A 26,612-nucleotide genomic window follows, 5' to 3' on the forward strand; every position below is an offset into this window, starting at 1 on the left:
TGTTCTTCCAAGAAGCACAGTGCATTCAGAAAGTATTCAGACCCCTTGACTTTTTACACATTCTGTTATGGCCTTTTTCTAAAATGGATTAAATATAAAATCCTCAATCTCCACACAATACCCCATAACGACACAACACCCCACAATGACACAATACCCCATTATACCACAATACCCCATAACAACTCAATACCCCACAACGCCGCTATACCCCACAACGCCGCCAATACCCCACAACGCCGCCAATACCCCACAACGCCGCAATACCCCACAACGTCGCTATACCCCACAATGTCGCTATACCCCACAATGTCGCTATACCCCACAATGTCGCTATACCCCACAATGTCGCTATACCCCACAACGCCGCAATACTCCATAATGCCACAATACCCCATAACGACAATATAACCCACAATGCCGCAACACCCCACAACACCCCACAATGCCCCAATACCCCATTATGCCACAATACTCCATTATGCCACAATACCCCACAAAGCCACAATACCCCACAATACCCCATAATGCCACAATACCCCACAATGACACAATACCCCACAATACCCCATAACGACAATATACCCCACAATGCTGCAACACCCCACAACGACTCAATACCCCAATACCCTACAACACCCCATAACGACACTATACCCCACAATAACACAATAACCCACAACGACAATGCTGAAACAGGATTTTAGACACACTGGCAATTTTTTGGTTGGCAAAAAATAAATAACAGAAATGTCTTATTTAAATAAGTATTCAGACCCTTTGCTATGAGACTCTAAATTGAGCTCAGGTGCATCCTGTTTCCATTGATCATCCTTGAGATGTTTCTACAACTTGGAGTCCACCTGGGGTAAATTCAATTGACTGGACATGATTTGTAAAGGCACGCACCTGCCTATATAAAAGGTCCCACAGTTGACAGTGCATGTCAGAGCAAAAACCAAGCCATGAGGTCGAACGAATTGTCCGTAGAGCTCCGAGACAGGATTGTGTCGAGGCACAGATCTGGGGAAGGGTAGCAAAACATTTCTCCAGCATTGAAGGTCCCCAAGAACAGTGGCCTCCATGATTGTTAAATGGAAGAAGTTTGGAACCACCAAGACTTTCCTAGAGCTGGCCGCCCGGCCAAACAGAGCAATCGGTGTTGAAGGGCCTTGGTCAGGGAGATATCCAAGAACCCGATGGTCACTGACAGAGTTCCTCTGTGTTCCTCTGATGGGAGAACCTTCCAGAAGGACAACCATCTTTGCAGCACTCCACCAATCAGACCATCATGGTAGAGTGGCCAGTCAGAAGCCACTCCTCAGTAAAAGGCACATGACAGCCTGCTTGGAGTTTGCCAAAAGGCACCTAAAGGACTCAGACCATGAGACACCATATTCTCTGGTCTGATGAAACCAAGATTGAATTCTTTTGGCCTGAATGCCAAGCGTCACGTCTGGAGGAAACCGGGCACCATTCCTACGGTGAAGCATGGTGGAGGCAGCATCATGCTGTGGGGATGTTTTTCAGTGGCAAGGACTGAAAGTCTAGTCAGGATTGAGGGAAAGAAGAACAGAGCAAAGTACAGAGAGATCCTTGATGAAAACCTGCTCCAGAGCTCTCAGACCGGGGCGAAGGTTCAACTTCCAACAGAACAACTACCCTAAGCACACAGCCAAGACAACGCAGGAGTGGCTTTGGGACACGTCTCTGAATGTCCTTGAGTGGCCCAGCCAGAGCTCGGAATTGAACCCGATCGAACATCTCTGGAGAGAACTGAAAATAGCTGTGCAGCAACGCTCCCCTTCCAACCTGACAGTGCTTGAGAGGATTTGCAGATAAGAATGTCAGAAACTCCGTAAATACAGGTGTGTCATGCTTGTAGTGTCATACCCAAGAAGACTCGAGGCTGTAATCGCTGCCAAAGGTGCTTCAACAAAGTACTGAGTAAAGGGTCTGAATACTAACATTTGAAGTCGGAAGTTAACATATACTTAGGATGGAGTCATTAAAACTCGTTTTTCAACCACTCCATAAATTTCTTGTTAACAAACAATAGTTTTGGCAAGTCAGTTAGGACATCTACTTTGTGCATGACACAAGTAATTTTTCCAATAATTGTTTACGTACAGATTATTTCACTTATAATTCACTGTATCACAATTCCAGTGGGTCAGAAGTTTACATACACTAAGTTGACTGTGCCTTTAAACAGCTTGGAAAATTCCAGAAAATGATGTCATGGCTTTAGAAGCTTCTGATAGGCTAGTTGACATCATTTGAGTCAATTGGAGGTGTACCTGTGGATGTATTTCAAGGCCTACCTTCAAACTCAGTGCCTCTTTGCTTGACATCATGGGAAAATCAAAAGAAATCAGCCAAGATTTTCCAAACGCCTGAAGGTACCATGTTCATCTGTACAAACAATAGTACGCAAGTATAAACACCATGGGACCACGCAGCCGTCATACCGCTCAGGAAGGAGATGCTTTCTGTCTCCTAGAGATGAACGTACTTTGGTGCGAAAAAGAACAAATCAATCCCAGAACAACAGCAAAGGACATTGTGAAGATGCTGAAGGAAACAGGTACAAAAGTATCTATATCCACAGTACAACGAGTCCTATATCGACATAACCTGAAAGGCCACTCAGCAAGGAAGAAGCCACTGCTCAAAAACCACCATAGAAAAGCCAGACTATGGTTTGCAACTGCACATGGAGACAAAGATCGTACTTTTTGGAGAAATGTCCTCTGGTCTGATGAAACAAAAATAGAACTGTTTGGCCATAATGACCATCGTTATGTTTGGAGGAAAAAGGGGGAGGCTTGCAAGCCAAAGAACACCATCCCAACCGTGAAGCACGGGGGTGGCAGCATCATGTTGTGAGGGTGCTGCAGGAGGGACTGGTGCACTTCACAAAATAGATGGCATCATGAGGAGGAAAATTATGTGGATATATTGAAGCAACATCTCAAATGGGTCTTCCAAATGGACAACGACCCAAAGTTGTGGCAAAATGGCTTAAGGACAACAAAGTCAAGGTATTGGACTGGCCATCACAGAGCCCTGACCTCAATCCTATAGAAAATGTGTGGGCAGAACTGAAAAAGCGTGTGCGAGCAAGGAGGCCTACAAACCTGACTCAGTTACATCAGCTCTGTAAGGAGGAATGGGCCAAAATTCTTGTGGGAAGCTTGTGGAAGGCTACCTGAAACGTTTGACCCAAGTTCAACAATTTAAAGGCAATGCTACCAAATACTAATTGAGTATATGTAAACTACTGACCCACTGGGAATGTGATGAAAGAAATAAAAGCTGAAATTAATAATTCTCTATTATTCAGACATTTCACATTCTTAAAATAAAGTGGTGATCCTAACTGACCTAAGACAGGGAATTTTTACTAGGATTAAATGTCAGGAATTGTGAAAAACTGAGTTTAAATGTATTTGGCAAAGGTGTATGTCAACTTCCGACTTCAACTGTATGTAAATTTGAAATTACCAGAAAAAAATACCTGTTTTTGCTTTGTCATTACGGGGTATTGTGTGAATGTTGATGAGGGGGGAAAAAACTATTTAATTAATTTTAAAATAAGGCAGTAACCAAACCAAATGTGTAAAAAGTCAAGGGTTCTGAATACTTTCCGACTGCACTGTATATCTTTTACGTCAAGATGTTTAGGGCTAGTTCTTGTTTCCCCCCTTCCACCGTGCTACCGTTGACATAAGAGGTTGTCTCCTCCTCTTCATCTATGATACTATTGGAGTGCTCTTCAGTCTTGATCCCGTTAGCCTGGTCCTCATCAGGAAGTGGGCTGTGGTGTCTCTTCTTCTGTCTCCCAAGACTCTGAGAAGTGGTAAATCTCTGGCCACTTGTCATGCGTCTTTTCAGATCAAATAACCATTGCCAGTCTTTCCAACACACAGAGCAACTGTATCTCTGAGCTTTGAGATTCCCCTAGGTTTCTTTAGGTTCTCCTGATGTAGAGGCTCTCCCCTACAAACTCTCGTCTGTGTGAATGAGAAAACATAGGTTAAAAGGTCCAATGCAGTCAAAAATGTGATTTCCTGTCTTTTATACACATTTCCACACTATGAGGTTGGAAAAATACTGTGAAATGATGATAATAATAAAATTCTTGCTTGAGAATTCTCTTATCTACAGTGGGGGGGAAAAGTATTTGATCCCCTGCTGATTTTGTACGTTTGCCCACTTACAAAGAAATGATCAGTATATAATATTAATGGTAGGTTTATTTGAACAGTGAGAAACAGAATGACAACAAAAAAATCCAGAAAAACGCATGTCAAAAATGTTATAAAATGATTTGCATTTTAATGAGGGAAATAAGTATTTGACCCCCTTTGCAAAACATGACTTAGTACTTGGTGGCAAAACCCTTGTTAGCAATCAGAGGTCAGACGTTTCTTGTAGTTGGCCACCAGGTTTGCACACATCTCAGGAGGGATTTTGTCCCACTCCTCTGTGCAGATCTTCTCCAAGTCATTAAGGTTCCGAGGCTGACGTTTGGCAACTCAAACCTTCAGCTCCCTCCACAGATTTTCTATGGGATTAAGGTCTGGAGACTGGCTAGGCCACTCCAGGACCTTAATGTGCTTCTTCTTGAGCCACTCCTTTGTTGCCTTGGCCGTGTGTTTTGAGTCATTGTCATGCTGGAATACCCATCCACGACCCATTCTCAATGCCCTGGCTGAGAGATGGATGTTCTTACCCAAGATTTGACGGTACATGGCCCCGTCCATCGTCCCTTTGATGCGGTGAAGTTGTCCTGTCCCCTTAGCAGAAAAACACCCCCAAAGCATAATGTTTCCACCTCCATGTTTGACGGTGGAGATGGTGTTCTTGGGGTCATAGGCAGCATTCCTCCTCCTCCAAACACGGCGAGTTGAGTTGATGCCAAAGAGCTACATTTTGGTCTCATCTGACCACAACACTTTCACCCAGTTGTCCTCTGAATCATTCAGATGTTCATTGGCAAACTTCAGACGGGCATGTATATGTATTCTTGAGCAGGGGGACCTTGCGGGCGCTGCAGGATTTCAGTCCTTCACGGCGTAGTGTGTTACCAATTATTTTCTTGGTGACTATGGTCCCAGCTGCCTTGAGATCATTGACAAGATCCTCCCGTGTAGTTCTGGGCTGATTCCTCACCGTTCTCATGATCATTGCAACCCCACGAGGTGAGATCTTGCATGGAGCCCCAGGCCGAGGGATATTGACAGTTGTTTTGTGTTTCTTCCATTTGCGAATAATCGCACCAACTGTTGTCACCTTCTCACCAAGCTGCTTGGCGATGGTCTTGTAGCCCATTCCAGCCCTGTGTAGGTCTACAATCTTGTACCTGACATCCTTGGAGAGCTCTTTGGTCTTGGCCATGGTGGAGAGTTTGGAATCTGATTGATTTATTGCTTGCTTCTGTGGACAGGTGTCTTTTTTACAGGTAACAAGCTGCGCTTAGGAGCACTCCCTTTAAGAGTGTGCTCCTAAGCTCAGCTCGTTACCTGTATAAAAGACACCTGGGAGCCAGAAATCTTTCTGATTGAGAGGGGGTCAAATACTTATTTCCCTCATTAAAATGCAAATCAATTTATAACATTTTTGACATGCATTCTTATGGATATTTTTGTTGTTATTCTGTCTCTCACTGTTCAAATAAACCTACCATTAAAATTATAGACTGATCCTTTATCAGTGGGCAAACGTACAAAATCAGCAGGGGATCAAATACTTTCCCCCCCCCCCCACTGTACGAAGATATTTCTTTATTTTAATTGAAAACAATCACAGCAGGGTACTTAGTAAAAACATTTCAAAAGTCATATGGAGTTAACACTAGCAGCATTGGATTTTTAAATAAAAGAGCGATGTTCATTCAAAGTCAATATTGTATTAATGTAATTCATGGCTGTTCTGCTTCCACTTACCGAGACAATGAAGATCCCAACCAACCTCTTATCCATCTGAATGAATCAGACCACCAACTTCCTCATCTTCTCCCTCCCTCTCTCCTTCAATTGTTACAGGGTTTTGAAACTCAACAGGTGGTAAACCAGCATGAGATTTCTGGTGTCTCTGAAGTTTTTGAGAACTAATGAAGCTCTGGCCACATTTAGCACAGCTGTAGGGTTTCTCTCCTGTATGATATCTGTGGTGGACTTTAAGGCTTGCTGATCTTGCAAAACTCTTCTCGCAGACAGTGCAGGAGTAAGGTTTCTCTCCAGTGTGTGTCCGGAAATGCTCCTTCAAGTAACGTGCTTCAGAAAACCTCTTTCCACACACAGAGCAGGAGTGGGATTTCCCTTCTATGTGCAACAGTCTGTGTTTACGCAGGGACGAAGCACATCCAAACTTCTTGTCACAATCAGGCAAGGGTGTCGTTTCTCTCCAGTGTGCACTGACCGGTGGTCTCAAGATACGCCTTCTCGCTGAAACTCTTCCCACATACAGAGCAACTGTAAGGTCTCTTTCCTGTGTGAGTCTTCTCATGCTTCAGGAGTTGTTAGACAAGGCAAAGCTTTGCTCACACATAGAACAGTGGTGGGGTTTCCCTGCGTGTTGCAGAGAGTGGTCCTTTAACTGATCTGGACGGCTGAAACTCTTTCCACAGACAGAGCAGGAGTGGGGTTTCTCTCCTGAGTGCATCAGGAAGTGTTCCTTCATGCGTGATTGTAAGCTAAAACCCTTCCCACACACAGAGCAGGAGTAAGGTTTCTCTTCTGTGTGTAACCACTGGTGCCTTTTCAAGGCTGAAGCAAAACCAAAACTCTTGTCACATTTGGAGCAGACATAAGGTTTCTCTCCAGTGTGCACTTTCTGGTGGTCTTGAAGATGTCTTTTTACACGGAACTGCTTTCCACACACAGAGCAAGGGTAAGGCTTTTCTCCTGTGTGTATTCTCATATGTATTATCAGTTTTGATAACTTTTTGCAGTCTTGTCCGCACACTGAACAGCAGTGAATTTTCTTAGCTGTGTGATTCCCCTGGTGTTGTTCAGGTAGTCCTGATGTAGAGGGACTCCCTTCACCGTCAGAGCTGTGGTCATGTCTCTCTGCTGTGGGATAAGATGGGATGGATAAACTATGCAAAAATGTGGAACTGTAACAAAAAATATGTTTTGCAATTCAAGCCCTTACAGAATAAGTCCCTTAAACTTACCAAAAGCAGGATCCTCTTCCTCCTCTTTCACTTTAATAACCAGTGCTGGTGTCAGACCATGACTCTCTCCTGTGTGTGTTCTCTGGTGTTTGGTAAGAATTGACGATGAAGAGAAACTCTCCCTGCACACGGAGCAACTGTACAGCTTCTCTCCTGTGTGCACTGTCTGGTGTTTTTTCAGGTTTCCTTTCTCACTGAATTGCTTCCCACAGACAGAGCAGGAGTAAGGTTTTTCTCCTGTGTGAGTTCTCATATGTATTTGTAGTTTTGATAACTTCTGACAGTTTTTTCCACACATTGAACAGAAGTGAATCTTCTTAGCTGTGTGATTCCCCTGGTGTTGTTCAGGTAGTCCTGATGTAGAGGGACTCTCTTCGCTCTCAGAGCAGTGGTCGGGTCTCTCTGCTGTGGTAAAAACATAAGTATGGATTTACTCAAATTAGTCAACTGACTAAGTCAAAATGGTGTTCCTGACTAAACAGAAAATAATAAATATTGTAAAATTATAGGGTCCATACTTTTCTCGAAAATTCTACATGTTAGCTTTTCCCATGAGATAACCTGGCACAATTAGCCCTAAGCTAACCCCCAGAGGGATATTTTAAACCTCCAAGTCAAGGTTGTTCCACTTAAAATCAAATAAAATGTTATTGGTTGTGTACACAGTATTCTGCCATTGTTATAGCAGGTGCAGCGAAATGCTTATGTTTCTAGCTCCAACAGTGCAGTATTACCTAATAATACATACAAATCCCACCAAAATGTATCAGAACAGTCCGGAATATGTACAGTATCTCACAAAAGTGAGTACACCCCTCACATTTTTGTAAATATTTGAGTGTATCTTTTCATGTGACAACACTGAAGAAATGACACTTTGCTACAATGTAAAGAAGTGAGTGTACAGCTTGTATAACAGTGTAAATTTGCTGTCCCCTCAAAATAACACAACACACAGCCATTAGTGTCTAAACCGCTGGCAACAAAAGTGAGTACACCCCTAAGTGAAAATATCCAAATTGGGCCCAAAGTGTCAATATTTTGTGTGGCCACCATCATTTTACAGCACTGCCATAACCCTCTTGGGCATGGAGTTCACCAGAGCTTCACAGGTTGCCACTGGAGTCCTCTTCCACTCCTCCATGACGACATCACGGAGCTGGTGGATGTTAGAGACCTTGCACTCCTCCACCTTCCGTTTGAGGATGCCCCACAGATGCTCAATAGGGTTTAGGTCGGGAGACATGCTTGGCCAGTCCATCACCTTTACCCTCAGCTTCTTTAGCAAGGCAGTGGTCGTCTTGGAGGTGTGTTTGGGGTCGTTATCATGTTGGAATACTGCCCTGCGGCCCAGTCTCCGAAGGGAGGGGATCATGCTCTGCTTCAGTATGTCACAGTACATGTTGGCATTCATGGTTCCCTCAATGAACTGTAGCTCCCCAGTGCCAGCAGCACTCATGCAGCCCCAGACCATGACACTCCCACCACCATGCTTGACTGTAGGCAAGACACACTTGTCTTTGTACTCCTCACCTGGTTGCCGCCACACACGCTTGACACCATATGAACCAAATAAGTTTCTTGGTCTTATCAGACCATAGGACATGGTTCCAGTAATCCATGTCCTTAGTCTGCTTGTCTTCAGCAAACTGTTTGCGGGCTTTCTTGTGCATCATCTTTAGAAGAGGCTTCCTTCTGGGACGACAGCCATGCAGACCAATTTGATGCAGTGTGCGGCGTATGGTCTGAGCACTGACAGGCTGACCCCCCACCCCTTGAACCTCTGCAGCAATGCTGGCAGCACTCATACGTCTATTTCCCAAAGACAACCTCTGGATATGACGCTGAGCACGGGCACTCAACTTCTTTGGTCGACCATGGCGAGGCCTGTTCTGAGTGGAACCTGTCCTGTTAAACCGTTGTATGGTCTTGGCCACTGTGCTGCAGCTCAGTTTCAGGGTCTTGGCAATCTTCTTATAGCCCAGGCCATCTTTATGTAGAGCAACAATTATTTTTTTCAGATCCTCAGAGTTCTTTGCCATGAGGTGCCATGTTGAACTTCCAGTGACCAGTCAGTATGAGGGAGTGTGAGAGCGATGACACCAAATTTAACACACCTGCTCCCCATTCACACCTGAGACCTTGTAACACTAACGAGTCACATGACACCGGGGAGGGAAAATGGCTAATTGGGCCCAATTTGGACATTTTCACTTATAGGTGTACTCACTTTTGTTGCCAGCGGTTTAGACATTAGTGGCTGTGTGTTGAGTTATTTTGAGGGGACAGCAAATTTACACTGTTATACAAGCTGTACACTCACTAATTTACATTATGGCAAAGTGTCATTTCTTCAGTGTTGTCACAGGAAAAGATATACTCAAATATTTACAAAAATGTGAGGGGTGTACTCACTTTTGTGAGATACTGTATATATAATGTATAGACAGTATATGAATAGGAAAGGTGTGTACAGCAGTAGTTAAATTGGACAAACATTGACTAGAATACAGTATATACATATGAAGTGGGTAAAACAGGATGTAAACATAATTAAAGTGACCAGTGTTCAGTGACTATGTACATAGGGCAGCAGTCTAAGATGCTGGATAGAACACAGGGTGGTAGCCAGCTAGTAACAGTGACTATGTACATAGGGCAGCAGTCTAAGATGCTGGATAGAACACAGGGTGGTAGCCAGCTAGTAACAGTGACTATGTACATAGGGCAGCAGTCTAAGATGCTGGATAGAACACAGGGTGGTAGCCAGCTAGTAACAGTGACTATGTACAGTGCAGGGTACTGGGCGGAGGCCTGACAGTGGTGACTATTTAACAGTCCGATGGCCTGATAGAAGCTGTTTTTCAAGCTCTCTGTTCCAGCTTTAATGAACCTGTACGGTCTCCCCCTTCTAGATGGTAGCAGGGTGAACAGGCTGTGGCTCGGGTGGCTGAAGTCCTTGATGATCTTCTTGGCCTTCCTGTGACACCGGGTGCTGTAGATGTCCTGGAGGGCAGGCAGTGTGCTCCCAGTGATGTGTTGGGCTGAACGCGCCACCCTATGGAAAGCACTGCGGTTGCGGACGGTGCAATTGCCCTAACATGCGGTGATACAGCCCGACAGGATGCTCAATGGTGCATCTGTAGAAGTTTGAGGGTCTTCGGGGGCCAAGACAAATTTCATGAGCCTCCTGGGAGGTTGAAGAGGCGCTATTACGCCTTCACCACACAATCTGTGTGAATGGATCATTTCAGGTTGTCAGTGATGTGCTTTAAGCTTTTCACCATCTTCACTTCGGCTCTCTCTGCCGTCTCCTGAAGTCCAGGATCAGCTCCTTCATTTTGTTGACGTTGAGGGAGAGGTTATTTTCCTGGCACCACTCCACCAGGGCCCTCACCTCCTACCTGTAGGCTGTCTCGTTGTTGTTGGTAATGAGGCGATCCCAACACAACAGGCTGAAATTTCAGGCGGCAGTTTCAAACAGCTCTTACACAAAAAGGGTATTATCATAGTTTTTACATTTTCACAGTATTATTCCATCCTCAACCAGTCAAAAGTTTGGACACACCTACTCATTCAAGGGTTTTTCTTTATTTTTACTATTTTCTACATTGTAGAATAATAGTGAAGACATCAAAACTATGAAATAACACATATGGAATCATGTAGTAACCAAAAAAGTGTTAACCTGTTAGGGCTAGGGGGCAGTATTGACACGGCTGGATAAAAAACGTACCCGATTGAATCTGGTTACTACTCCTGCCCAGTAACTAGAATATGCATATAATTATTGGCTTTGGATAGAAAACACCCTAAAGTTTCTAAAACTGTTTGAATGGTGTCTGTGAGTATAACAGAACTCAAATGGCAGGTCAAAACCTGAGAAGATTCTGTACAGGAAGTACCCTGTCTGACCATTTCTTGGCCTTCTTTGCCATCTCTATCCATTACAAAGGATCTCTGCTGTTACGTGACACTTCCGACGGCTCACATGGTCTCTCAGAAGGCGGCAAAAAGCTGAATCGTGGCTTTGCAGGCTCTGGCTGAAAAAAAGTAGAGCGTTTGGGTAGTGGCTGGTTACAGTACTGTGAGACTCAGGCGCGTGCCCGCGTCGACCGAATGCTTTGTTTTCTTTCCTCTGTTTACCTAAACGGAGATTCCCGGTCGGAATATTATCGCTTTTTTACGAGAAAAATGGCATAAAAATTGATTTTAAACAGCGGTTGACATGCTTCGAAGTACGGTAATGGAATATTTAGACGAGCCGACACCATGTTTTTATTTTTTCGTCTTTGAACGAAAACAGGGTTTCCCGGTCGGAATATTATCGCTTTTTTACGAGAAACATTGCATAAAAATTGATTTTAAACAGCGGTTGACATGCTTCGAAGTACGGTAATGGAATATTTAGATTTTTTTTGTCACGAAACGCGTCGGGCGCGTCACCCTTCGGATAGTGTCTTGAACGCACGAACAAAACAGAGGATATTTGAACATAACTATGGATTATTTTGAACCAAACCAACATTTGTTATTGAAGTAGAAGTCCTGGGAGTGCATTCTGACGAAGAACAGCAAAGGTAATCCAATTTTTATTATAGTAAATCTGAGTTTGGTGAGGGCCAAACTTGGTGGGTGTCAAAATAGCTAGCCCGTGATGGCGAGCTATCTACTCAGAATATTGCAAAATGTGCTTTTGCCGAAAAGCTATTTTAATAATCGGACATAGCGATTGCATAAAGGAGTTCTGTATCTATAATTCTTAAAATAATTGTTATTTAGTAAATTCACCGGAAGTTTGCGGTGGGTATGCTAGTTCTGAACGTCACATGCTAATGTAAAAAGCTGGTTTTTGATATAAATATGAACTTGATTGAACAAAACATGCATGTATTGTATAACATAATGTCCTAGGAGTGTCATCTGATGAAGATCAAAGGTTAGTGCTGCATTTAGCTGTGGTTTGGGTTTATGTGACATTATATGCTAGCTTGAAAAATGGGTGTCTGATTATTTCTGGCTGGGTACTCTGCTGACATAATCTAATGTTTTGCTTTCGTTGTAAAGCCTTTTTGAAATCGGACAGTGTGGTTAGATTAACGAGAGTTGTCTTTAAAATGGTGTAAAATAGTCATATGTTTGAGAAATTGAAGTAATAGCATTTCTAAGGTATTTGAATATCGCGCCACGGGATTCCACTGGCTGTTGAGTAGGTGGGACGATTTCGTCCCACATACCCTAGAGAGGTTAACAAGTGTGCCTTGTTAAAAGTGAATTTGTGGAATTTCTTTCCTTCGTAATGCATTTGAACCAATCAGTTGTGTTGTGACAAGGTAGGGTTGGTATTCTGAAGATAGCCCTATTTGGTAAAAGCAAGTCCATATTATGGAAAGAAAAGCTCAAATAAGCAAAGAGGAACGACAATCCAACATTATTTTAAGACATGAAGGTTAGTCAATTCAGAAAATGTAAAGAACTTCGAAAGTTTCTTCAAGTGCAGTAGCAAAAACCATTAGGCGCTATGATGAAACTGGCTCTCATGAGGACCGCCACAGGAAAGGAAGACCCAGAGTTACCTCTGCTGCAGAGGATAAGTTCATTAGTTACCAGACTCAGAAATTGCAGCCTAGATAAATGCTTCAGAATTCAAGTAACAGACACATCTCAACATCAACTGTTCAGAGGAGACTGCATGAATCAGGCCTTCATGGTTGAATTGCTGCAAAGAAACCACTACTAAAGGACACCAATGAGAAGAAAAGGCTTGCTTGGGCCAAGAAACATGAGCAATGGACATTAGACCGGTGAAAATCAGTCCTTTGGTCTGATGACTCTAAATTTGAGATTTTTGGTTCCAACCGCCGTGTCTTTGTGAGACGCAGAGTAGGTGAACGGATGATCTCCGCATGTGTGTTTCCCACTGTGAAGCACGGAGGTGGTGGTGTGATGGTCCTTTGCTGGTGACACTGTCAGGGATTTATTTATAATTCAAGGTACACCTAACCAGCATGGCTACCACAGCATTCTGCAGTGATACGCCATCACATCTGGTTTATGCTTAGAGGGACAATCATCTGTTTTTCAACAGGACAATGACCCAACACACCTCCAGGCTGTGTAAGGGCTATTCTACCAATTTTGTACAGGACCAGTGCTCAGCATATGTGGGAACTCCTTCAAGACTGTTGTTAAAGCATTCCAGGTGAAGCTGGTTGAGAGCATGCCAAGAGTGTGCAAAGCTGTCATCAAGGCAAAGGGTGGCTACTTTGAAGAATCTCAAATATAAAATAAATTGTTGTGGTTCCTACATGATTCCATATGTGTTACTTCATAGTTTTGAGGTCTTCACTATTATTCTATAATGTAGAAAATAGTGAATATAAAGAAAAACTCTTGAATGAGTAGGTGTGTCCAAACTTTTGACTGGTACTGTATATATATATATATATATATATATATATATATATATATATATATATATATATATATATATATATATATATATATATATATATAGCACAATATGTATAAAAAAATTTACAAAAAAATATTGGCTGATGTGGAATTTGTTACAGGAAATAATCATGCAGTCAGCTGGTTGTGTTAGCATAGGGCTACGTTTTCTCATGTTGTCAGCTGGCTGTGTTAGCATAGGGCTACGTTTTCTCATGTTGTCAGCTGGCTGTGTTAGCATAGGGCTACGTTTTCTCATGTTGTCAGCTGGCTGTGTTAGCATAGGGCTACGTTTTCTCATGCTGTCAGCTGGTTGTGTTAGCATAGGGCTACGTTTTCTCATGCTGTCAGCTGGTTGTGTTAGCATAGGGCTACGTTTTCTCATGCTGTCAGCTGGTTGTGTTAGCATAGGGCTACGTTTTCTCATGCTGTCAGCTGGTTGTGTTAGCATAGGGCTACGTTTTCTCATGCTGTCAGCTGGTTGTGTTAGCATAGGGCTACGTTTTCTCATGTTGTCAGCGGATTGTGTTAGCATAGGGCTACGTTTTCTCATGCTGTCAGCTGGTCGTGTTAGCACAGGGCTATGTTTTCTCATGCCGTCAGCTGGCCCTGTTAGAATAGGGTTACGTTTTCTCATGCCGTCAGCTGGCCCTGTTAGAATAGGGTTACGTTTTCTCATGCTATCAGCTGGTTGTGTTAGCATAGGGCTATGTTTTCTCATGCTGTCAGCTGGTGGTGTAAGCATAGGGCTACGTTTTCTCATGGTTAAAGCTTAAGCAAGAGGTTGCAAGTATGGACCCATTAAATATCAAAGCTATAGTACAAAATAAACGCTTTTACTCACCAAAAGCAGGATCTTCCTCCTCTTTCACTTTGACATCCAGTACTACAGACTCCTCCTCAGCTGCAGACACCTGCTGCTGTGATCCCTGTCCAGGAGCTCGGCTCAGGCTAGCCACAGTTCCTTCTCCGGCATGGAGACAGGATTGATTTGCTGATGAGGAGAATTTCTTTCTGCAGAGAGAGCAGGGGTAAGGTTTCACCCTAGTGTGAACTATCTGGTGTCTTCTGAGAAGGGCCGAAGCTGAGAAACTCTTATCACACTGACAGCAGTGGTGCAGTTTCTCTCCGGTGTGCTGTTGCATGTGTATCTTAAAAGTCTGCGATTGGCTGAATTCCTTCCCACATTCTAAGCAGCTGTATTGTGCGACACTAGTGTGGGATTGTTTGTGTCTTGCTAGAGAGCTAGGGTGAACAAAGGCATTTTTACAGGTGGTACACTGGTACGGTTTCTCTCTATCAGTGTTGACAAAAACACCAATTTCCTCCTCCTCTTTGACATTAATTGCCAGCTCCTGTTCCTCGTCTTTGATCTTGATATTCATAGTTTGACTGTCTGATGACGCCGTATCTGGAATTCCCAGTGTACACTGGTTGCTATGGTTACTGGCATGGCTGCATTGATGTTTGCGAAGACCTTCGGTCGAAGCGAAACCCCTCCCGCAATCAGAGCACTCGTAAGGTGTCTCTCCAGTGTGCATAGTCTGATGCTGCCTGAGCCTTGATGGTGACTCGTATCTCTTCCCACACTGTGAGCATTGGTAAGGTTTTGGTGTGGGTGCTCCTGTATGGCGTCGTACGTGTCTCGATAGAGTTCCCTTACAGCCAAAGCTCATCTCGCAGTAGGAGCACTGGTGAGGTCTCTCCCCTGTGTGCCTTCTCATGTGCATCTTCAGCTCATATGCAGAGAAACATTCCTTTCCACAATCGGAGCACGGGTGCTTCTTTGTCGCGTCTGGCTGCTTCTCTCCAGGGTGGGTCATCTGATGTCTTTCCAGGTGGGGCTTCAGTGTGAATCGCTTCCCGCACACAGAGCACTGGTAAGGCTTCTCTCCTGTATGTGTTTGGAGGTGTCTCTTCAGTTTGGAGGGGTGAACAAAGTCTTTTCCACATACTGGACAGATGGAAGACTCCTTAGCAAGGTTTGTGTGTGTTCTCAGGTGTCTGTTGAAATTAGATGGGTGAGCGATCTCTTTTCCACATTGGGGGCAGCGCCAAAGCTTCTTAGCTCTAGGATTCTCCTGGTGCTGTTCAGGTTCTGCTGAGGCCCCATCACTAGAGCTGGAGTTAGAACTCTCTCCTCTTTCAACTGGAAAATAAGGGGGGGGGGGGGGGGGGTCATTCAACCTCAAAAAACACAAGAAAAAGGCTTTCAACACCAGCCCTCTCAGATTGTTCTCTCAGATAAGATAAGCGTTCCTGAAACATTATTTTTGTTCAAACGTAATTTGATCTTTGAGAAATTCAGCTAATTGATTGCACCCAAATTGGCCATTCTAATTTAAGGGATTCATTCATATGATCTTCAGTAAATATAGTACCGGACATCCAATTAAAATGGTCAAAAGTCATCCGCAGACACCAATCTCACCCACACAACCAGTGTTACAGTATCAGCTCTTTACAGTGCCTTGCAAATGTATTCATCCCCCTTGGTGTTTTTTCTTATTTTGTTGCATTACAACCTGTAATTTAAATGGATTTTTATTTGGATTTCATGTACATACACAAAATATTCCAAATTGGTAAAGTGAAAAAAAGAACTTGTTTCAAAAAAATTATTACAAAAAAACAAACTGAAAAGTGGTGCGTGTATGTATTCACCCACTTTGCTATGAAGCCCCTACATAATATCTGGTGCAACCAATTACATTCAGAAGTCACATAATTATTTAAATAAAGTCCACCTGTGAGCAATGTAAGTGTCACATGATCTCAGTATACAGTTGAAATTGGAAGTTTACATACACCTTAGCAAAATACATTTAAACTCAGTTTTTCACAATTTTTCAAAAATTCCCTGTGTTAGGTCAGTCAGGATCACCACTTTATTAAGAATGTGAAATGTCAGAATAAAAGAGAATTATTTATTTCAGCTTTTATTTCTTTCATCACATTCCCAGTGGGTCAGAAGTAATACACTCAATTAGTATTTGGTAGCATTGCCTTTAAATGGTTTAACTTGGGTCAAACATTTCGGGTAGCCTTCCACTAGCTTCCCACAATAAGTTGGGTGAATTTTGGCCCATTCCTCCTTACAGAGCTGGTGTAACTGAGTCAGGTTTGTAGGCCTCCTTGCTCGCACACGCTTTTTCAGTTCTGCCCACAGATTTTCTATAGGATTGAGGTCAGGGCTCTGTGATGGCCACTCCAATAGCTTGACTTTGTTGTCCTTATGCCATTTTGCCACAACTTTGGAAGTATGCTTGTGGTCATTGTCCATTTGGAAGACCCATTTGCAACCAAGCTTTAACTTCCTGACTGATGTCTTGAGATGTTGCTTCAATATATCCACATAATTTTCCCTCCTCATGATGCCATCTATTTTGTGAAGTGCACCAGTCCCTCCTGCAGCAAAGCACCCCCACAACATACTGCCACCCCCGTGCTTCACGGTTGGGATGGTGTTCTTTGGCTTGCAAGCCTACTCCTTTTTCTTCCAAACATAACGATGGTCATTTTGGCCAAACAGTTCTATTTTTGTTTCATCAGACCAGAGGACATTTCTCCAAAAAGTACGATCTTTGTCTCCATGTGCAGTTGCAAACCGTAGTCTGGCTTTTTTATGGCGGTTTTTGAGCAGTGGCTTCTTCCTTGCTGAGCAGCCTTTCAGGTTATGTCGATATAGGACTCGTTTTACTGTGGATATAGATACTTTTGTATCCGTTTCCTCCAGCATCTTCACAAGGTCCTTTGTTGTTGTTCTGGGATTGATTTGTTCTTTGTCGCACCAAAGTACAGTCATCTCTAGGAGACTGAACGCGTCTCCTTCCTGAGCGGGATGATGGCTGCGAAATCCCATGGTGTTTATACTTGCGTACTATTGTTTGTACAGATGAACGTGGTACCTTCAGACGTTTGGAAATTGCTCCCGAGGATGAACCAGACTTGTGGAGGTCTACAATTATTTTTCTGAGGTCTTGGCTGATTTCTTTTGATTATCCCATGATGTCAAGCAAAAAGGCACTGAGTTTGAAGGTAGGCCTTGAAATACATCCACAGGTACACCTCCAACTGACTTAAATTATGTCAATTAGCCTATCAGAAGCTTCTAAAGTCATGACATCATTTTCTGGAATTTTCCAAGCTGTTTAAAAAACTTCTTAGGGATAGGGGGCAGTATTTTCACGTCCGGATGAAAAGCGTGCCCAAAGTAAACTGCCTGTTATTCAGGCCCAGAAGCTAGGATATGCATATAATTAGTAGATTTGGATAGAAAACACTCTGAAGTTTCTAAAACTGTTATAATGTCAGAATAATGTCTATGAGTATAACAGAACTGATTTTGCAGGCGAAACCCCGAGCAAAATCCATTAACTTCTTGGTGACAGGGGGCAGTATTCGGAAGTTCAGATGAATAATGTGCCCAAAGTAAACTGCCTGCTACTCGGGCCCAGAAGGTAGGATATGCATATTATTAGTAGATTTGGATAGAAAGCACTCTGAAGTTTCTAAAACTGTTTGAATGATGTCTGTGAGTATAACAGAACTCATATGGCAGGCAAAAACCTTCCACTAGATGTCAACAGTCTTTAGAACCTTGTTTCATGCTTCTACTGTTACTGGGGAGATAATAAGAGCTGTCTCAAGCCTGGGACCAATGAGTTGTTTACTGCGCGGGCACGCAGGCGCGCCGTTCCTTCTTTTTACTCTGTAATGAATACGCTATTGTCCGGTTGGATTATTATCGAAGATTTATGTTAAAAAGACCCTAAGGATTGATTGTAAACATCGTTTGACATGTTTCTACGAACGGTGATGGAACTATTTGACTTTTCGTCTCGGGTTTTGCTCTCGCACATTATGCCTTTGGATTAGTGATCTAAACGCGCTAACAAAACGGAGGTATTTGGACATAAATATGGAGTTTTTCGAACAAAACAGAAATTTTAATTATGAGATTTTTGTTGTTTTGAATTTGCCGCCCTGCTATTTCACGCTAGCGTCCCAGAGAGGTTAAGGGAATTTTTGTTGAGGTCATTGTGTTTTCCAATGATTTTGTATGGGAAACCTGATTTATTAGGGCCCAGATTGCAGTTCCTATGGCTTCCACTAGATGTCAACAGTCTTTAGAAACTGTTTATCCCATCTTAAATTTTATTGATTATTTACATTGTGGGATACCTGAGGTTGGATTGGGAATGTTGTTTGAAATGTTTGGACCAAGTTTACAGGTAACTTACTAGATACTTTGTAGTCATGTTGGATGAGTTGGAACCGGTGTATTTCTGAATCAAACGCACCAAATAAAAATGGACATTTTGGGGATATAAAAAAGGAATTTATCGAACAAAACGACCATTCATTGTGTCACAGCCATTTGAGATTGCAAAAAGATGAAGATCTTCAAAGGTAAGGTATTTATTACATGGCCATTTCTGACTTTCGCGTCACACCTGCCTGGTTGAAAGTGGTTTTCATGTTTTTGTATGCGGGGTGCTGTCCTCAGATAATCGCATGGTGTGCTTTCGCCGTAAAGCCTTTTTGAAATCTGGCACAGCGGCTGGATTAACAAGGAAGTTAAGCTTTTTTGATGTATTACACTTATATTTTCGTGAATGTTGAATATTTATATTTCTGTAGTTTGAATTTGGCGCTCTGCAATTTCACCGGATGTTGTCAAATCTATCCCGTTAACGGGATTTGATCCGTAAGAAGTTAAAGGCACAGTCAACTTAGTGTATGTCAACTTCTGACCCACTGGAATTGTGATACAGTGAATTAAGTGAAATAATCTGTAAACAATTGTTGGCAAAGTAGATGTCCTAACCGACTTGCCAAAATTATAGTTTGTAAACAAGAAATTTGTGTAGTGGTTGAAAAACTAGTTTTAATGACTCCAACCTAAGTGTATGTAAACTTCCAACTTCAACAGTATATGCACACACCTGTTCTGAAAGGCCCCAGAGTCTTCAACACCACTATGCAAGGGACACCACCAAGCAAGCGGCACCATGAAGTCCAAGGAGCTCTCCAAACAGGTCAGTGACAAAGTTGTGGAGAAGTACAGATCAGGGTTGAGTTATAAAAAAATATCAGAAACTTTGAACATCCCACGGAGCACCATTAACCTGTTGGGTCTAGGGGGCAGCATTTGCACGTCTGGATAAAAAAAATGTACCCGATTTAATCTGGTTACTAATCCTACCCAGTAACTAGAATATGCATATACTTATTATATATGGATAGAAAACACTCTAAAGTTTCCAAAACTGTTTGAATGGTGTCTGTGAGTATAACAGAACTCATTTGGCAGGCAAAACCCTGAGACATTTTCTGACAGGAAGTGGATACCTGATGTGTTGTATTGACTTTAAACCTATCCCATTGAAAAACACAGGGGTTTAGGAATATTTTGGCACTTCCTATTGCTTCCACTAGATGTCACCAGCCTTTACAAAGTGTTTTGAGTCTTCTGGAGGGAGATCTGACCGAACAAGAGCCATGGAACGGTGATGTCCCATTAGACACCTGGCGCGCTACTTCATGTTGGGTACCCTCGTTCCAATACGTTATAAAAGACTATGCATTCGTCCACCTTGAATATTATTCATGTTCTGGTTAAAAAAGGCCCTAATGATTTATGCTATACAACGTTTGACATGTTTGAACGAACGGAAATATATTTTTTCCCCTCGTTCATGACGAGAAGTCCGGCTGGCTTACATCATGTGCTAACGAGACGGAGATTTTTGGACATAAATGATGAGCTTTTTTGAACAAAACTACATTCGTTATGGACCTGTGATACCTGGAAGTGACATCTGATGAAGAGAATCAAAGGTAATGGATTATTTACATAGTATTTTCGATTTTAGATCTCCCCAACATGACGTCTAGTCTGTATCGCAACGCGTATTTTTCTGGGCACAGTGCTCAGATTATTGCAAAGTGTGATTTCCCAGTAAGGTTATTTTTAAATCTGGCAAGTTGATTGCGTTCAAAAGATGTAAATCTATAATTCTTTAAATGACAATATAATATTTTACCAATGTTTTCTAATTTTAATTATTTAATTTGTGACGCTGACTTGACTGCCGGTTATTGGAGGGAAACGATTTCCTCAACATCAATGCCATAGTAAAACGCTGTTTTTGGATATAAATATCAACTTGATAGAACTAAAAATGCATGCATTGTCTAACATAATGTCCTAGGAGTGTCATCTGATGGAGATTGTAAAAGGTTAGTGTATCATTTTAGCTGGTTTTATGGTTTTGGTGACCCTGTCTTTGACTTGACAAAACATTACACACAACTCTTGTAAATGTACTGTCCTAACATACTCTAAATTTATGCTTTCGCCGTAAAACCTTTTTGAAATCGTAAAACGTGGTTAGATTAAGGAGATGTTTATCTTTCAAATGGTGTAACATAGTTGTATTTTTGAAAAATTTGAATTTTGACATTTATTTGGATTCAAATTTGCCGCTCTTGAAATGCACCTGCTGTTGATGGAGTGCACCACGGGTGGCACGCTAGCGTCCCACCTAGCCCCAAGAGGTTAAATCCATTATTAAAAAATGGAAAGAATACGGCACCACAACAAACCTGCCAAGAGAAGGCCGCCCACCAAAACTCACGGACCAGGCAAGGAGGGCATTAATCAGAGAGGCAACAAAGAGACCAAAGATAACTCAGAAGGAGCTGCAAAGATCCACAGTGGAGATTGGATTATCTGTCCATAGGACCACTTTATGCCATACACTCCACAGAGCTGGGCTTTATGAAAGAGTGGCCATAAAAAAGCCACTGCTTTAAGAAAAAAATAAGCAATCACGTTTGGTGTTCGCCAAAAGGCATGTGGGAGACTCCCCAAACATGTAGAAGAAGGTGCTCTGGTCAGATGAGACTAAAATGTAGCTTTTTGTCCATCAAGGAAAACGCTATGTCAGGCGCAAACCCAACACTTCTCATCACCCCGAGAACACCATCCCCACAGTGAAGCATGGTGGTGGCAGCATCATGCTGTGGGGATGTTTTTCCATCGGCAGGGACTGGGAAACTGGTCAGAATGGAAGGAATGATGGATGGCGCCAAATATAGGGAAATTCTTGAGGGAAACCTGTTTCAGTCTTCCAGAGATTTGAGACTGGGACGGAGGCTCACCTTCCAGCAGGACAATGACCCTAAGTATACTGCTAAAGCAACACTCGAGTGGTTTAAAGAGAAACATTTAAATGTCTTGGAATGGCCTAGTCAAAGCCCAGACCTCAATCCAATTGAGAAGCTGTGGTATGACTTAAAGATTGCTGTACACCAGTGGAACCCATCCAACTTGAAGGAGCTAGAGCAGTTTCGCCTTGAATATTGGGCAAAAATCCCAGTGGCTAGATGTGCCAAGCTTATAGAGACATACCCCAAGAGACTTGCAGCTGTAATTTCTGCAAAAGGTGGCTCGACAAAGCTCGACAAAGACTTCGGGGAGTGAATAGTTATGCACTCTCAAGGTTAAATTTTTTTGTCTTATTTCTTGGTTCACAATATAAAATATTTTGCATCTTCAAAGTGGTAGGCATGTTGTGTCAATCAAATGATTCAACCCCCCCCCCCCCAAAAAAAAATCTATTTTCATTCCAGGTTGTAAGGCAACAAAATATGAAAAATACGAAGGGGATGAACACTTTCACAAGCCACTGTATGTCTGATAAGAACTGCGGCTTGGAGTATTGCTTATTCGTTCTTTAATCCTTGTGAATCTGGTGATTTTATTTTATTCCCTGTTCAGACAAAGTTGCCATTGAAGATGCTTGCATTATTTGACATTAATTATTGTGGAAGAACCAGGTTTTGCCCACTAGAGTTTGGTTAAAGCATCAGGCTGCTAAGAGATGGACAAACTCGATTGCTTTCATGGGAGGGCTGGCTTGACTTGTGAGGATGACCTCATTCATCATCATTCAAATTCATCATAATCAAAAGCTATTCGTTTTCTACCCAAAGTTTCATGGAAAACGTTTTGATCAATTTAATAAACACAGGAGACCAGTAAAATGTATAAAATGATGTGGCAGCAGCAGGAACAGCAACATCTCGTGAGAAAAACCTGGAACTTGCACACAAATTTATGGTAAATAATGCAAGTTATTTAAATGGTTAATTTCTCTGAACAGAGGACAAAAAACATCACCAGATTCACAGGGAATGCATTACATAGTATGGAGAAGCAATACTCCAAGCCGCAGCTTCGTACTACTTGTCAGACAGAGAACTGATACTGTACTGGTTGTTAAGGTGAGATTGGCATTGGGGTGTGGGGTCGGTTGATGCCTTTTGAGAATTTGATTGGATTTCTCATAACACTACATGGTCAAAAGTACGTGGACAGCCGATCTTCGAACATCTCATTCCAAAATCATGGGCATTAATATGGCCTCACTTTGATATGGACTCACTTCCACCAAACTTTACAGTTGGCACTATGCATTCAGACAGGTAGCACTCTCGTGGCCTCCGCCAAACCCAGATAAGTCTGTCGGACTGCCAGATGGTGAAGCATGATTCATCACTCCAGAAAACACCTTTCCACTGCTCCAGAGTCCAATGGCAGCGAGCTTTACGCCACTCCAACCGACGCTTGGCATTGCGCATGGTGATCTTAGGCTTGTGTGTGGCTGCTCTCCCATGGAAACTAATTTCATGAAGCTCCCGACGAACAGTTCTTGTGCTTTAGTTGCTTCCAGAGGCAATTTGGAACTCGGTAGTGAGTGTTGCAACTGAGGACAGACAATTTGCATGCGCTACAGCACTTTGTGGTCCTGTTCTGTGAGCTAGTGTGACCTACCATTTCGTGGCTGAGCCGTTGTTGCTCCTAGACATTTCCACTTCACGATAACAGCACATTTACAATTGACCGGGGCAGATGAGCTCTTCAATACGGGCCATTCTATTACCAATGTTTGTTTATGGCGATGGCATGGCTGTGTGACTGATTTTAGTTTATAAATGTCAATTTAATTTTACATTTTTTAATTTTTTACCCCTTTTTTGTGATATCTAATTGGTAGTTACAGTCTTGTCCCATCGCTGTAACTCCCGTGCGGACTCGGGAGAGGCGAAGTTCGAGAGCCGTGCGTCCTCCGAAACACGACGCCACCAAACCGCATTGCTTCTTGACACAATGCTCGCTTAACCCGGAAGCCAGCCGCACCAATGTGTTGGAGGAAACACCGTACACCTGGCAACCATGTCAGCATGCATTTTTCTTAACATTTTTATTTCACCTTTATTTAACCAGGTAGGCCAGTTGAGAACAAGTTCTCATTTACAACTGCAACCTCTCCATGATTAAGCAAAGCAGTGCAACAAAAAGCAACAGTTACACATGGGATAAACAAACGGACAGTCACTAACACAATAGAAAAATCTATATACGGTGTGTGCAAATGGAGTAAGGCGGTAAGGCAATAAATAGGCCATAGTAGCGAAGTAATTACAATTTAGCAAATTAACACTGGAGTGATAGATGTGCAGATGATGATGTGCAAGTAGAAATACTGGTGTGCAAAAGAACAAAAAATGTAAAAAACAATATGGGGATAAGGTAGGTAGTTGGATGGGCTATTTACAGATAGGCTGTGTACAGCTGCAGCGATCAGTGAGCTGCTCAGATATCTGATGCTTAAAGTTAGTGAGGGAGATATAAGTCTCCAACGTCAGTGATTTTTGCAATTCGTTCCAGTCATTGGCAGCAGAGAACTGGAAGGAATGGCAGCCAAAGAAGGTGTTGGCTTTGGGGATGACCAGTGAGATATATCTGCTGGAGCGCGTGCTACGGGTGGGTGTTGTTATGGTGACCAGTGAGCTGAGATAAGGCGGAGCATTACCTAGCAAAGACTTATAGATGACCTGGAGCCAGTGGGTTTGGCGACGAATATGTAGCGAGGGCCAGCCAACGAGAGCATACAGGTCGCAGTGGTGGGTGGTATATGGGGCTTTGGTGACAAAACGGATGGCACTGTGATAGACTGTATCCAGTTTGCTGAGTAGAGTGTTGGAGGCTATTTTGTAAATGATATTGCCGAAGTCGAGGATTGGTAGGATAGTCCGTTTTACGAGGGTATGTTTGGCAGCGTGAGTGAAGGAGGCTTTGTTACGAAATAGGAAGCCGATTCTATATTTAATTTAGGAATGGAGATGCTTAATATGCTTAACCACTTAACCGTCCAGAGTAGTGATGCTAGTCGGGCATGCGGGTGCGGGCAGTGATCGGTTGAAAAGCATACATTTAGTTTTACTAGCGTTTAAGAGCAGTTGGAGGCCACGGAAGGAGTGTTGTATGGCATTGAAGCTCGTTTGGAGGTTTGTTAACACAGTGTCCAAAGAAGGGCCAGATGTATGCAGAATGGTGTCGTCTGCTTAGAAGTGGATCAAGGAATCAACCGCAGCAAGAGTGACATCGTTGATATATACAGAGAAAAGAGTCGGCCCGAGAATTGAACCCTGTGGTACCCACATAGAGACTGCCAGAGGTCCGGACAACAGGCTCTCCGATTTGACACACTGAACTCTGTCTGAGAAGTAATTGGTGAACCAGACGAGGCAGTCATTTTGAGAAACCAAGGCTGTTGAGTCTGCCGATAAGAATACGATGATTGACAGAGTCGAAAGCCTTGGCCAGGTTGATGAAGACGGCTGCACAGTACTGTCTTTTATCGATGGCGGTTATGATATTGTTTAGCACTTTGAGCGTGGCTGAGGTGCACCTGTGACCAGCTCGGAAACTGGATTGCACAGCGGAGAAGGTACGGTGGGATTCGAAATGGTCACTGATCTGTTTGTTAACTTGGCTTTCAAAGACTATAGGTCTGTAACAGTTTGGGTCTAGAGGTCTAGAGTGTGACCCCCTTTGAAGAGGGGGACGACCGCGGCAGATTTCCAATCTTTAGGAATCTCGGACGATACGAAAGAGGTTGAACAGACTTGTAATAGGGGTTGGAACAATGGCAGCAGATAATTTTAGAAAGAGAGGGTCCAGATTGTCTAGCCCAGCTGATTTGTACGGGTCCAGGTTTTGCAGCCCCTTCAGAACATCTGCTATCTGGATTTGGGTGAAGGAGAAGCTGGGGAGGCTTGGGCAAGTAGCTGCGGGGGGTGCGGAGCTGTTGCCGGGGGTTGGGGTAGCCAGGAGGAAAGCATGGCCAGCCGTAGAGAAATGCTTATTGAAATTCTCAATTATCGTGGATTTATCAGTGGTGACAGCGTTTCCTAGCCTCAGTGCAGTGGGCAGCTGGGAGGAGGTGCTCTTATTCTCCATGGACTTTACAGTGTCCCAGAACTTTTTGGAGTTAGAGCTGCGGATGCAAATTTCTGTTTGAAAAAGCTAGCCTTTGCTTTCCTAACTGACTGTGTGTATTGGTTCCTGACTTCCCTGAAAAGTTGCATATCGCGGGGACTATTCGATGCTAGTGCAGTACGCCACCAAAGGATGTTTTTGTGCTGGTCGGGAAAGGGACATGCTTATTTAAGATGGTGAGGAAATTACTTTTAAAGAACAACCAGGCATCCTCTACTAACGGGATGAGGTCAAAATCCTTCCAGGTCGATAAGAAAGGCCTGTTCGCAGAAGTGTTTTAGGGAGCGTTTGACAGTAATGAGGGGTGGTCGTTTGACCGCTGAGCTGAGGGGGGTCTATAACAGGCGGCAACAGTGAGAGACTTATTTCTGGAGAGATTCATTTTTAAATTAGAAGCTCGAACTGTTTAGGCATAGACCAGGAAAGTATGACAGCCCTTTGCAGACTATCTCTGCAGTAGATTGCGCCCGGCCTGACACAGGAGTCGCTAAAGAGCGATGGGACAAGGACAACACGGCCGGCCAAACCCTCCCCAATTGTGCAACGCCCCATGGGCCTCCCGGTCGCGGCCGGCCGCAACACAGCCTGGGAACGAACCAGGATCAGTAGCGACACAGCTAG

The 26,612-nt window shown here is 43.2% G+C and overlaps 1 protein-coding gene across 1 annotated transcript in view; it reads right to left on the reverse strand.

Annotated features, from left to right (window-relative positions):
- Positions 1 to 232: 232 nt before the first annotated feature.
- The window catches only part of LOC106564130 (uncharacterized), a 28,297-nt gene continuing 1,917 nt past the window's right edge, over positions 233 to 26,612 (reverse strand). The window contains exons 3-6 of the mRNA XM_014130142.3: positions 14,481 to 15,785; positions 7,184 to 7,588; positions 5,952 to 7,079; positions 233 to 4,016 (exon numbers count right to left, since the gene is read on the reverse strand). Coding sequence (XP_013985617.3) covers positions 6,517 to 7,079; positions 7,184 to 7,588; positions 14,481 to 15,785 — 2,273 coding nt within the window. The 3' untranslated portion in view covers positions 233 to 4,016; positions 5,952 to 6,516. The remainder of the gene's footprint in view (positions 4,017 to 5,951; positions 7,080 to 7,183; positions 7,589 to 14,480; positions 15,786 to 26,612) is intronic.

The sequence above is a fragment of the Salmo salar genome, chromosome 12 (genome assembly GCF_965601325.2).
Source record: "Salmo salar chromosome 12, fSalSal1, whole genome shotgun sequence".
NCBI lineage: Eukaryota > Metazoa > Chordata > Actinopteri > Salmoniformes > Salmonidae > Salmo > Salmo salar.